The sequence below is a fragment of the Strongylocentrotus purpuratus genome, unplaced genomic scaffold (genome assembly GCF_000002235.5).
Source record: "Strongylocentrotus purpuratus isolate Spur 01 unplaced genomic scaffold, Spur_5.0 spur5_scaffold_5, whole genome shotgun sequence".
NCBI lineage: Eukaryota > Metazoa > Echinodermata > Echinoidea > Camarodonta > Strongylocentrotidae > Strongylocentrotus > Strongylocentrotus purpuratus.
In genome coordinates this window covers 34,389,732-34,403,562 of record NW_022145611.1, presented here as the reverse complement: position 1 = coordinate 34,403,562, position 13,831 = coordinate 34,389,732, and the positions used below count along the sequence as shown (strand labels likewise).

General features: G+C 35.7%; 1 protein-coding gene across 1 annotated transcript; it reads right to left on the bottom strand.

Annotated features, from left to right (window-relative positions):
• Positions 1–3,191: 3,191 nt before the first annotated feature.
• Positions 3,192–10,700, bottom strand: LOC588712 (protein YIPF4). The gene is made up of 6 exons (XM_788382.5): positions 10,562–10,700; positions 9,056–9,224; positions 8,433–8,604; positions 7,636–7,713; positions 6,548–6,661; positions 3,192–4,867 (listed from the first exon to the last, which is right to left on the bottom strand). The coding sequence occupies exons 1-6, from the start codon at positions 10,638–10,640 to the stop codon at positions 4,730–4,732; spliced, it is 750 nt and encodes a 249-aa protein (XP_793475.2). The 5' UTR covers positions 10,641–10,700; the 3' UTR covers positions 3,192–4,729.
• Positions 10,701–13,831: the final 3,131 nt, after the last annotated feature.

The window sequence follows — 13,831 nt, the reverse complement described above, 5'->3', positions numbered from 1 at the left end:
AGAGTCGAGAACGGTACAACGAATCGTCTTCTTTCTATAATAATTTAATGAAACGTCAAAAGAAACTAAATTTAGACGAGGATTAAGAGTCGAGAACGGTACAACGAATCGTCTTCTTTCTCTAATAATTTAATAAAACATTAAAGCTTCCGCGCTTCGCGCGGGACGGGGAAACCCCCTCCCTGCACCCATCCCCCTAGGTCGCGCGCTTCACGCGCTCTGTAAGTGATTCGCACGCTTCGCGTGCTCACTACCCAAATTGCAAGCCATGTGGGACCCACATTGGTCCTATATTCTCTGAAATGTTATCTTTATTGAGGGTGACTTGAAAAAAGTTAATAACTTGTAAGGGAGGGGGTGCAACCTGCCACCCGCTTCTACCTCTTGGTTGCTTTGATCCATTGCCGAAATATTTTGGCACCTATCATCCCCCCCCCCCCCCAACCACGGATACAAATCGACACCGTTGCCTATATAAAAAAATGCAAATATGCAAATTTACTAATTATGTTAACTAGGCTAATTGTACTACATCTACATGGAATATCTTCTTATGAATTAATGTGTTGTCTTTAAAAAGTGATGTACAATATTGCATTGCACTTTTCAGGCTATTTAGATCATAAGAATGAAGTCCATATATTGTACATATTCTAATTAGCTTATTAGGCTATTTAAGACAATTGCATTACTTAAAAATAGAAACCGGTGTCATAAATGAATTCCTCGTCATAAAAAAACCCTTGAAAAGTGGTATTATCCATGTTTTAGGCTTCCCGGATCAACATCAACATATTACTTTTTGCGCATAATAATTATGCTAGTTTAATGATAAGGCCAGGCGCGTACACAGGGGGGGGGGGGGGGGTTAACCCCCCCCCCCTTTGGTATTTTTTTTGTGTGTAAACCCCCCCTAAGCAAAATGTCAAATTTTCAAATTTCGATACAAAAAAAAAAAAGTGTCCTCTTACCCCCACCCCCCACCCCCCCCCCCCTCCCCCCCGCTTATTCAGCGGCTGGCTGAGTCGTTGCGAAATTTTCGGCCCGATTTATAAATGTTAACCCCCCCCCCCCCCCCCCCCCCCCTTGAAAAAAAATCCTGCGTACGCGCCTGGATAAGGCTATAAGAAGGCTTATAAAGAATATTGCCCAAGGTTACCAAAATGGCAACCAAGCTGAATTTACCTCCAAACCCATCTAGAACACGAATCAACTAAAAAAAAACTTGTGCTTCACAACTTTTTCAGGTCTGAAAAACTTCTACCGGACTATTATGTAAAACAAAATATTCAATCACAGGCGTTTTTGGGACCTAAGACTCCTCTTTCCATTTAAAATCTTTCACATTTCTTAAGTTTTTATGCGAGTGAAGCAAGGAAGGAAAAGTTATTGCTTGCAGCTCTTTATTAGTTGTTCATCTTTATATTGTTACTTTTCCAATGACAAAAAAAGTATAGCCACTATAGCTATTCCATGACTACAGAAGTGAAACAGCTGAGGAGAGCAGGAAGGGGGTATAGAGAGAGGGTGAGAAATAGAGAGAGAGAGAATACTAAGGTTGGTGGTAGCTTCATCTTGGCGACATACATGTATTTAAGTGAGATCTGTCTCCTGTGACTACGTTCAGCTTGAACCCCACATGGTTAGATTAGAATCAATCAGAATAAGATTTTGATGAAATAAACAGTGACAAAGAAAGATCCCCTGACCATACATACATGCATGCGCAGGAATTGGGTCCAATCGCTTAGTTAGAAGGAAAGAAAAGGACTAATTATGATAGAGACTAATATCCTTTGGCAAGATATTAGGCCATTATGAAAATATACAGCGTCCCCGTCCTTGCTACTCTTCACCCAGGTGTTAAATTGGTACCCGTAGGATGCGACCGTTAATGTTGTTCAAACAGTTTCTGACCGTCAAGTGGGCAAGTATTAAATCCAATAGTAATAGTATATCTGTAAAGCGCTTAGAGACATTTGTATTAAGCGCTATATAAAAGCGGAATATTATATTATAATTATTATGATGATAGTTGTCTCAGGGGAATCATCGGTTGTTCTTCGTTGGTGGAAGGATGCAAGCCCCACCATGGATTGTTTTTTTTTACCATTATGATAAATGTCGTTGTAATTTAGTATTGTAAAAAAAAATAAAAAAATTATTGTCTCACAATACTCACTGTCTACGACTTTGGATTTGGAATGGGGGCGAGTTGTTAGGATCATCTAGGGGTTAGTAATCATTAAAAAAATATTGTTTATCATGTTGTCTTTTTTTTTTCCTTTTTATTTGAAAAGAAAAGGGGACAACATAGTAAAAAGTATTACGAGTGATATAATTTGTTTTCATCCCTGCAGTATATTTCAGATAAGACATGCAGTAGTATGTTAATTTGTGTCATTCCTGGTTATTGTTATCTTTACTCTTGCACTCAATTATCTATGTTACACTATAACTTTGAAATTTGTTATTCCATGTATACAAAAATTGAGAATGATCCTATCTGTTTGGATTGAAATTAATGAAGTTTGAATTTGAATTTGAATTTGTACAAAATGAATGCAAGAACCCCAAGCCCATCAAAGCTCCCCCCTAAAAAAACTCTTCTAGACTCAGATAAGATAGTTGTATTTTCTTCATATAGTTCTAAGGGAGAGTGCCGTAACCTTTTTTTTCTCCAAAAAAAAAAGGATTCAGGGGAAAAAAATCTAACAACATTCTCCCCTTTTGGGTGAGAAAATTGGGAGAAAAAAATTGGCGGGGGGGGGGGGGGGGAATCAGGGATTTTTTTCTTCAAATCGGGCCTGACTCTAGCAAAATAAGCACACTCTTCGTCTCAATATATATTCATTGAATACATCAGGGGCATAGACTTACTGGGATAATCCTTCCATAATACTCAACCAAACCGTACACGTTTTTTTTTTTTTTTTTTTGTGGGGGGGGGGGGGGGGGGACGATGCACAAGTGACCTTCAGTTATATCTCTTACTCATTATACACCTCTTTCTCATCTTTACTTCACTCTCAGAGTTTGACCCCTCTTTCTATGGTGTATCTAAACTATTTTTTTTCAACAAGCCTCATATAACTATTATGGTCGATGTTATCTGTGACCATTCAGTGTGATATGGCTTAAGTATATAAGTAAACTTACAGCACAAGTCACCATGTCCTCACAACATGAACACTTAATAACAGGCAAAATGAATGTTATTATACATGATTGTATTGTACAGAGATGTGTCCTTTAGATATATTTGTGTTTCATATCATAACTTACACAGCGCATTCATAACAAAGCTACTCGAGATCCTCTGAGCAATTTATAATTCATCACGTAACCTTGTCATGGAAGAATTTGTTTTGCACACCTTGTAGATGTACATACAACATGACCCTTCAAGTTCACACTATTACTTGCCACTTCCATTCACAGAGAACTTTGGTTTGTAGTAACAATCTGTGGTATGTGATGTTTGATTGTCAACCTTCAATGGCATTCCAATTGAAAAGGCCAATTAATTTTCCATTCTTTCAGCAAACTACATTGTACATGTCTAAAGACTCACCATTCTCCTTGGCTCGTCCAATCTAGAGTTGACTATACTTTACATAAGGAAATCAAAATCTTCAACAACAAAAAATGAGTAGTTTTGACGATAACATTTTCAGGAAATAACATGAATTAAATCATAGTGAATAAATATTAATTATTTACTTTGAAATTTAAGATATATTCAATTTTTTTACTTTTTAATTTACACAATGCAACCAAGCTAGAACTCTACATTGATTTTGTTTTTTAATATCTTTGATTTATGGTCATAGGCCACTTGAGTTTCTTCTACTTGATATTGTTGATTCTTGGGGTGAGAATATAGGTTTACCGGTACCTATTAAAGCTATTTGTAGCAATTTACTATTTGAGTTCTTGACTAACATCTACCTTGAAAGTTTACTAAAGTAACATGCAAAAAAAAAGGGAAAGGTAAAAACTATCATGCCAAATTCAGACATCAAGCCTGCGAATATGAGAGTTGCACAACCAACACAAGTATATTACCCTGTGTTTCAGCAGTCATTTTACTCCAGGGTAATCCAAATAATGGACCATTCAGTTCATGAGCTCAGACACTTTTGACCCTTAGAGATAGCCACAGGTTATTTCTTGTTTCAAATTCCTCATTCAATGACTATTTTTATCGATTTACATGAAGATTGTAACAGTAAAATATAAATATTGATCGCTCCAGGGTTGAATCTAAAAATTTTATCAAATGACAAATTAATAATTTCATGAGTGATGCTATACTACACCAAATATAAAGGCATAAGGAAAATTCTGAATTTGGAGATGAATATATGATATATTGTGTAAGTATATATTCTAAAGGCTTTGAAAATAATTTGAGAAAAATCAATTTTATGTGTTGGCAAAATTATGTCAGACACAACATTGAATATATTACAGATACAATGGTATGATACATCTACATTCACATTACACTACAATCTCCAGATTACACAGCCTCTCAACACTCAAAACTGAAATTTAGAACGACTACAGAGTATTTCCTGTTCAAGTTAGTCCACAGGGAACAACAATCAGCTGGATATAGGGCCGTCCCCGATCTCAATCAACGTATTTGTCTCAAAGTGTCCATAGTCAAAGATAAAGTGAATCATCAAGGTGTACTTGGCAGCCTTTGATCAGTTTCATCAAATCAAGCTCCCGTGTACAATGAGAAGAAATAGATGTATAAGAGGAGGACTGGATAGAGTAATAATGGTTTCTTCTGTGCAAGTTCATCCTGTATCAACAATGACCCTGCACTGTAAGCTGCCCAGGATACACCAACAAGCTAATGAATGAGAGGGAGAAAAACAAAGAAACCAATTAAATATAAAAACTCTACAGCATTTTGTTAAAACCTTTAACACTGAAAGTTAATAAGCCAACACTGAAAGTAGCATAGTTGGAAGAGCAATGATGCTTTGGAGAACAAAGTGTTGGTATTTAAAATTATCCTAATGCAATTTAATAACCTTGCCCTTCATTGACCTTGATAATCCTCATCAGATCATGACTAGTATACAACACCACACAGCCACATCCCACTTCCCTCCCTCTAAACAAGGGAAACGCTCTCGGCGGTCTCGCCTGCATAATGCAATTCAATATGATAAACCAGAACGTCAATGACGTAGCGCTCATCCGCAGCTCACAACAACAAATATCGTAAATTTTATGTGGTACACTTTTGAACTGGTCAAAAAATAGAAATTTGATGCCCTGGAAGGGACATAATTTCATTTCATTTGCATAAATAATCAATGCAGCAAAATCTCACAATTCTGTGTAGAAGTTTATTGTTCCAAATTTAGCTCTACCAGATAAGGCAAAATCGGTCAAGAAATGAGGGAAAAGAAGCAATTTTTGTTATTTTGGAAAAAATTTGCATAAATTACCATAATTAATAAATGGAGAACAATTTCAAAATTCTGTGTAGAAGTTTAGTGTACCAAATTTAGCTCTACGATATAAAGCAAACCAAATCAAAATCGGTCGAGAAATGAAGGAGAAGAAGCCTTTTTTGTGATTTCGAATAAATTTGCATAAATTAGCATAGATAATGAATTTCACGATTCTGTGTAGAAATTTTAAATCCCCTCCTAGCCCTATCATATGAAACAATCAGAATCAAAATCGGTTGAAAAATAACGAAGAAGAAGCATTTTGAAAATCTTAATGTTGATGCCACAACAAAGTCTAAGTTTGTTGACCTTAAATGGCCTTTGACCTTAACTTAGTGACCTGAAATTCTACTCACATGATTGGGGAGACTTGATAACCCTATAGTCCAAGTTTCATTGACTAAGAACTTATACTTTCAAAATTATATCAAAAATTCAAAAACTTAACCTTAGGTTAAGTTTTCGATGATGATGCTACAACATAGTCCAAGTCTGTTGACCTGAAATGACCTTTGACCTTGACTTTGTGATCTGAAATTCTACTCACATGATTGGGGATACTTGATTACCCTATAGTCAAAGTTTCATTGACTAAGAACTTATACTTTAAAAATTATACCAAAAATTCAAAAACTTAACCTTAGGTTAAGTTTTTGATGTTGACGCCGTCGCCGTCGCCGTCGCCGTCGCCGTCGCCGTCGCCGCCGCCGTCACCGGAAAAGCGGCGCCTATGTCTCGCTTTTTGCTACGCAGGCGAGACAAAAAACATGCTAGCATAAAAACAAAGATCATGTGCTGTTGGCAAAGAAAAGAATATAAAAAAGAAGAGAAAAAAGGGGAATAACCAGTACTGACTAAAGGAAGTGGACAGATGTCAAGTGTTGATTGACAAATACAAGAACAGAAGGTATAATACAAGGTTTGGACTAAGGGGAGCTATGATAACGATAGGCTGATGTTCAGCTCTCTCTGTCTTCAAGGATAAAACATCTTATTGAATTTCAGAAAATTGATTCAAAGAATTGAATACTTGATGCTTGCTATGAACAATAATGATTTGACCTTACCTTCACTAATGAACCAATGAAGGGAATAAACCGAGTCACTGGAAGTATAGTAGCAGCAATAATGAGAGGCAGCAATGAATAGCCTATCACACCCAGACACTGTGAGTAGTTCACCTAAAAATACCACCAAAAAAAACAGATACATGTATGGGATAAACAATCATACATTTTTCAATTACAAATGGCTTAAAGCTATTATGAAATCAACCTTAAAAATTTCACTAGGCATTCTATAGGTAAACGGTATGGTAAAATTGCAACGCATATAGGGATCACACGGAACACAAGTTGCACTTGGGCTCCGTTCAAGCCCCTATCTATGTGAGTGCGTACCAGTTTTTAAATTGCAATATCTATTTGTAGGAGTAATATTTAAAGCTCATATTTTGAATGCCACATAGCCATATGAATCCCCTCTTACATCAAGAGCGCAACATGTTTTGGTGATTGTAAACATTAATATTTCGCTAAAACTCTGACAAACTGTTTCATAACAATGATGGACTATCATATAATTTCTTTCTAAAATCATGTGAATTTAGTAACTGACAAAGTAGTAAATTGCCTTGCATGACCTTTTCGTGAAGTGAAAGTAGTAGTAAAAAGATCATTGATATAATTTTGTTACATCATATGTTGAATACAGAATATTATGGTGACAGTATTTGAACTTTGTACTGTACATAACATATCTTTTTAATCTGTCATTTCAACAAAGTGAATCTCTTCAAATTCAATATTCAATTCAATATATTCTTTCCAGAATTCAATGAAAATTACAATGAAAACATACAACCCATACACATATCAACGCAATAAAGGAATAAAGAAATTCAGCAGCAATTAAAGGTATAGTACAAAATTACAAAATTGCTGATTTGTGTTTCACTGGTGACAATTTCAAAAATCAATAACTTTCCTATTATTAATTTCCTTTTCCTTTTTTTTATATTTCGCTAATATGTTTTTCTCATTTTTATGCTGTTATTAAAACCAACTTAATATTGGGATAGACTTTCCCTTTAAGAAGGGCATCAGAGGAAAATGCCTTCTGGCCTCTAGTTGAATCAAGCCCTTACAATGCCTACCTCTCCTCCAAGAACTCTTGCAAGCAGAAAGATGACAAGTGACCCGAATATCCAGATGGTGATTATCCAAGATATAACCTGCAAAACAAACAAACAATAATCACATGTTGAATCCAATTTCATAATAGTAATACAGTGTATAACAATTATTTTCCAAAGAACATAGCCAAAAATATTTTGTGTACTATTTTTCAACAGGTTAATTATTGTTCAACATATTCTATTCCAAACTGTAAGGTTTTCTATGCTCCACTCCTAAAAGATGTTAATCACAAGCTACATATTCAAAGAATATCTACCGGTACATGTTTTGAATAGTTTCTATTTAAACATGGCACAGCTACAAACAAATACGACAATACATAGTAAATCAAAGCTAATCTTGATTTCTGGTGATGGAACTTAATGGAACATAAATGGAGTTGTGGTTTAGAGCGTCAAAATGTAAACAAACTGAAATAAACTTTCTAGGAATCACACTTACCCAAACCACGATTAACAGTATTAAACAGTCAATATTTAATTTGGTTTGCATCTGTAAAATTTCATTTTCTGTTGCCACAAGAACTCAAAGATTCCTTAGAGAACTTGGGATGTACCATATTGGGCATAATGCATATATGCATACAGATTTGTGTTGAGTAGGACTAACAACAACTTTAATCAAAATCGTTTAAATCTAGTGCCTGGAACAAAATAAGATAAAGTTCAAGACAGCAAGTGTGATTTTTAAAATGCACTTGGTCTTACATACTAGAGATAGACTGTAGATGGACTGTATAAGGAGAGTTGCTTACCCTGAATTGTCCGTAAACTGAAACCATGGAGAAGAGTAGAACAACAAGCAGAGGCCCCCAAAAGTCTGGATTATCCCTCAGGACTTGTCTCTTGAACCCAAGAAATGGACATGGAAACACCACACATCGCACCTTGTAGTAGATATCTTTAATGTCGATGTCCAGTTCATCCCTATGTAAAGTATAAAGCAGGTGAAACATCTAGCTAGTACAATAAACATTTTAATGTTGCAAAATGCGAACGTTGCAAATTTTATTCCTAGCAGTATATAGACTTTGTTGACTCATCGTTACTTTTTTTTTATTAAGGATGGGTCATCAAAATTCTACTTTGCAATATTCCCAAATATTTGCATTGTGGATTCTGCTGCAGAAAATCTTTGCAAATTTCATGCAATTCTATTTTAGATGTTCATGTTCGGAAAGCAAGCAATGCATTATTTTCAACTTCCTATGTCTACCATACATGTACATAGTAACCACTTTTTATGCAGATTATCTTAAGCTTTCTTCAAACACATGTGATTGAGAAATAAAATTACTACACATTAAAAACACATGATTAGATACATCAAAGCAATCTCTTTAACTTCACATTTTAAATTTCAAAGGAGTAATCTTACAGCAATGGAGCCTGGTCATCATCCTCATCATTATCATCCACTTCAAGCAACCAGCCATAACCCTTGGTCTGAAGAAACTGTGAGGCAGCATTTCCTCTTGGTCTAAGTTCTGGCTGAACATCCGCTTTGTCATAGCTCATTTCCCCAAGATCCAGCTGCACATTTGCATCTGTGGATACAAAATTGGCACATTAGCAGAAGATATTTACTTGGACAAAATGAAAATGCAGATATGTACAGGAAAAGGGAGAATGAAAATACTGATAATTAACAGATGGATCTTCTTCTTCTTCTTTGCTTGGCGTCCTCCAGTTTGGAGAACTGCAGTTGGTGTAGGTGTTGGTAGTACACATATACAAAGGATAGGCAGGTTTACAGTGGCATTAACATAAATGTAGTGGAACAGATTAGAACAAATTTTCTGTGCATACAATCTTATTGATCTTCTTGACACATTTTTGGCTATGGAGTAAAGACTATGGCAGGCATCATCAGATCACTGTCAGGATGGAAATAATTCATATAACATAAAAGGACTACAAATAATCTAAAATGTCAATTTTTCAAAATGTATGACCCCGAGAGGGGGGGGGGGGGTCTTTTTAGAGAACTTTTAATAATTATGCTACCCACTACATATAATGAGATGTGCCTAAATGGAGAAGGTGCTAGGACTATAGGAGAACAGACATTAAAAGATATTTTCGTACATGGGAAACTCGTGAGTTGTCCATGAATACATCACAATCCAGTGTTGCCAATTTGCGATTCCCATATATTTAGTGATCTCATATTTCAAACACTCGTAAATTTCTCATAAATATTGGTCCAATTTAGTTTAAACTTTCGGCATTCTGTTACTTTTATATTTCCGCTTAAAGTTAGACTAGAGGTCTAGAGTTACATACAATTTAAATTCTTACTAAGGTTGGATTGCCCTTTATTACAGAATGAATTTAATCAATCTAGATGACTTTGTATGAATGGCATTTTCCTTTTTTTTCATATGACTGAATTAAGAACGCCGACCAACAAAAGTCAGACAAGTAAAGTACAAATTACGATTTTCTAGGTGTTGTCTATTGTCTCATGTTAATTACACAACCTCCTCCCTCCCCAAATAGCAGTAATCATGAAAGAATCCTGGATCGATGAACAGGCTTAGTCCTACAACATCGTGTATTACAGTAAATAAAGATGATATTGAGCAGGTTACATAAAAAGAAACATTAGATCTAGGATCCAGTGAACATTAATGGAATAGAAACTTACATAATGACTGACATGCGGTAATAAGAACACGTACAAAAATACAGTCACCAAATTATTGCTAAAAAAGTAAAATGGAAAATTCAAAATGCATTCATGAATTCAACTTTCATGATATTGACAGACACCAAAACATATTCGTGGGACCCGGACAATTTCACGTCATAGTCTATAGCACGTAAAAAACACAAAAAACATGTTTAAGTTCATCACAAAACAATAAAAAGATTCATGTACCATTGTCACTCTTCCCATTTGACTCAGTTGGAGGTATGAAAACAAAGTCATTTGGCGGTCCTGAGCCTGAACTTGACATTTTGTGTGGAGTCTTGTTTTGATAGAGTTTTAGAGATCCACGTTTACAAAACAATAGAGGGCGCACATAGAACGACATCTAGACATACTACATCACATCACAGCAAACGACAGAAAGCAAAATATAGACATAATGAATCATAGTAATGTGATTTCTATATATTATGCAGCACTTAGCTCTGAACGGAATGATTATTTTTTGAGTAAACAACATCCTCCCCCCCCCCCCCGAAGTTGAGACAGTTATTATAACCCTGATATTTCCAATTTTATTATTTCATACTTTGTATCCTATGCCATTCTATTGTACAGTACCTTGTATCGTATGTTTGAAATGCCAAATAAATAATAATAATAATAATAATAATAATAATAATAATAATAATAATAATATAAAATCTAAGGAGATAACATTTTTACATATTTTCTATGATACTTTTTGCTATATGCAGATTGATTACAAAAATAGTACGAACTTGTAAGTAACATACCATTATTATTTTGTTTCTCCAAGTAAAGTTCCACTGGACTCCCGTAGCTCTCATACTACGGTCTAATATATATACCTGATTAAATACCTATCTATTCTTATTTTTATATCTATCTCTATCCAATATAAAAATCTGATCAACAAAGGCTTCCTATATCCATACTCTCCTTTTAAGTGACATTTATCTCTCATATCGTTCTACCCTCCTACACTGGCTGTATAACCAGTTTCCACATAATTATTCTACCTCTTCTATCGTACTGCCTAGCATATCTATTCTACACTTCCATGATCTCCCATTAACACTTCGATTGCTTTCTTCGCATCTCTGCACGGTCGGTTGTTTGCCACAAGTGCAATTTCGCCCACCACAGTAGGCACCAATCGACAGAATAATTGCTTTGTGTAACATAATGGCCGTGCAAGATTACCCATTTCTAGTCATCATTAACTTCATGCCAACTTCTGTATCACTGTTACAGATGAATCTTACTATTGAATAAGCTAAATACTCTTGAACCCTTGATAAATCTTTCCCATGATGAATACACTCATGGTACAGAGAGATTACTTGTTTGGCGTATAAAGAGTTAATTCTCTCTTAACATTTCTTTATAATCTCTCCTAACATTCTTATGAGTATTTCTCCCACCGTTATCAAGTACTTATCAGTCTCTCCTCATACTCTCATTGCGTTTATATCTCTCTTTTCATTCTATATCTCCCTCATCATCGCTGCTCATCATTCAATCTCTCAATGCTTCCTTTTTATCTCTCCTACCATCCCGTAGGCCCTCTTACAATTCAATTATATATATTTTTTCAATTCATTTTAATTCAATTTATTTTGCAATAAAAAACATACAGGGTAAAACAAAATTGACAGTGTACAAAGTTTCACACAATACAATATTATATTGTATTGTGTGAAACTTTGTACACTGTCAATTCAGTGTGTATTTATGTGTTAATCTAATAGATTAACACATAAATACACACTGAATTTACAAACATCCGAGGAAATTGCTAATGCTGGTAGCAGCCAGAATGGAGGTGGTCCTTATATGCGGCTGACCAATTAATCAAATATAAAAAATGATATATATATATATTTACCGGCCATTTCCTCCAGCTCTCCTATACTATTGTATACCAATATACAACTTCTCCTATATACCATTCTATATAAGCCTACCACACCTAACCTATCTCTCCTAAATTCTGTCCTATCATAGACGTAGGTCTGGTCCTATTAACTATTTTATGATAAAATCAGGGGCGGCCGAGCGACTTCCAAAGTGGGGGGGGGGGGGGGCACCAACAAAAAAGGGCACTTTCTGGAAAAAAGGGGCACCTACAGTGGGAAATCTCGAAACGAAAATATACAATTTGTTAGACATTGGTATATACCCCTACATTGTGATTACATTATCAGGGATGATTTCAATATTTGTTTCTCTTCATATATATATCGCTTAAGCATCATACTTTACAGTTGGGTGTGATGTCCGAATATGCATTTATGAGCGAGCGAAGCGAGCGAGAACAATTTTAAAGATCTGTGAGGTCGCAGTGCGAAAAATTACATCTTATAAAGAGGAAAAAAGCCAATCGTGATGGGGTTATAAGCACATTCTCATAACGGAAGACTGACAAGACCTTTGATAAGTAACTGCGAGCGAGTGCAGCGAGCGAACTTTGGGGGAAATTGCTCTTAGTCGCTTTAAATAAGGGGCACGTTTAATGATTACATGAAAAGGGGACAATAATCGAAAGGGATAAGACACTTATTAGAAAAGAAAAGGAGCACGTGTCAAAGTACAAAGGATAATTATTAGAGGTGAAAATGAGGCATTTTTTTCACCTGAAAAGAGGCACTCACCAGTGATGAAAAAGAGGCGTTTACGAAAATGGGAAATAGGCATTTGTTGACGGAAAAGGGGCACCCATCAGATTTTGATAAGGGCATTTATAAGAGGTGAAAAGGGGATAGGTCCCTTATTAGAAAGTAAAAGGGGCACGTATCATTATTAAAAGGGGAATTATCAGAGTTGAAAAGGGGCACTGACCAGATATGAAAAGGGGCACTTATAATAAAGGAAAATGTGCATTTGTTTAATGAAAAGAGGGGCACCGTTCAGATTTTTAAAAGGGGCAGTTATGAGAAGGGGAAGGAGCTCTTTCTTTTAAATGGGAGCACTTATCATAAGGAAAAGGGGCACTTATTATAAAGGGAAAGGGGTAGTTATGAGAAGGGGAGGGAGCTCTCTCTCTTTTTATGGGGGTACTTATCATAAGGAAAAGGGGCACTTATTAGAAATAAGAGGGGCACATGTTAAAATGAAAGGTGTGCTCACTCCGAGTTTTAAAAAGGGGTAGTTATTAAAAGGAGAAGTGGCACTTCTAACAAAGGAAAAAAGGAGAAGTTGTCAAAGTAAAAGGAACACCTCTCAGTTTTGAATAGGGCAATTATCAGAAGTGAAGGGGGCACTTATTAAAAGTGAAAAGGGGCACTTCTCGTACCTGAAAAGAGGCACTTACTAGAGATTAAAAACTTATTCAAGATTTATGAGAATGGAAAATGGACATTTATTGCAAAGGAAAATGGGAACATGTCGAAGGAAAAGGGGCGCGTGTCAAAGGCACTCGTCAGAGGTGAAAAGGGGGAAGGGGCACTTTTACTAAGTAATAGGGGCACTTGT

What these genes read in the sequence shown, in the direction of transcription:
- LOC588712 (XM_788382.5), bottom strand. Translation starts at nt 10,640, where the DNA reads ATGTCAAGTTCAGGCTCAGGACCGCCAAATGACTTTGTTTTCATACCT. An exon ending in GATGACCAGGCTCCATTGCT is followed by an intron (nt 8,605 to 9,055) that starts GTAAGATTACTC and finishes TACTTTACATAG; the next exon opens with GGATGAACTGGACATCGACA. An exon ending in CAAGAGTTCTTGGAGGAGAG is followed by an intron (nt 6,662 to 7,635) that starts GTAGGCATTGTA and finishes TGGTATTTTTAG; the next exon opens with GTGAACTACTCACAGTGTCT.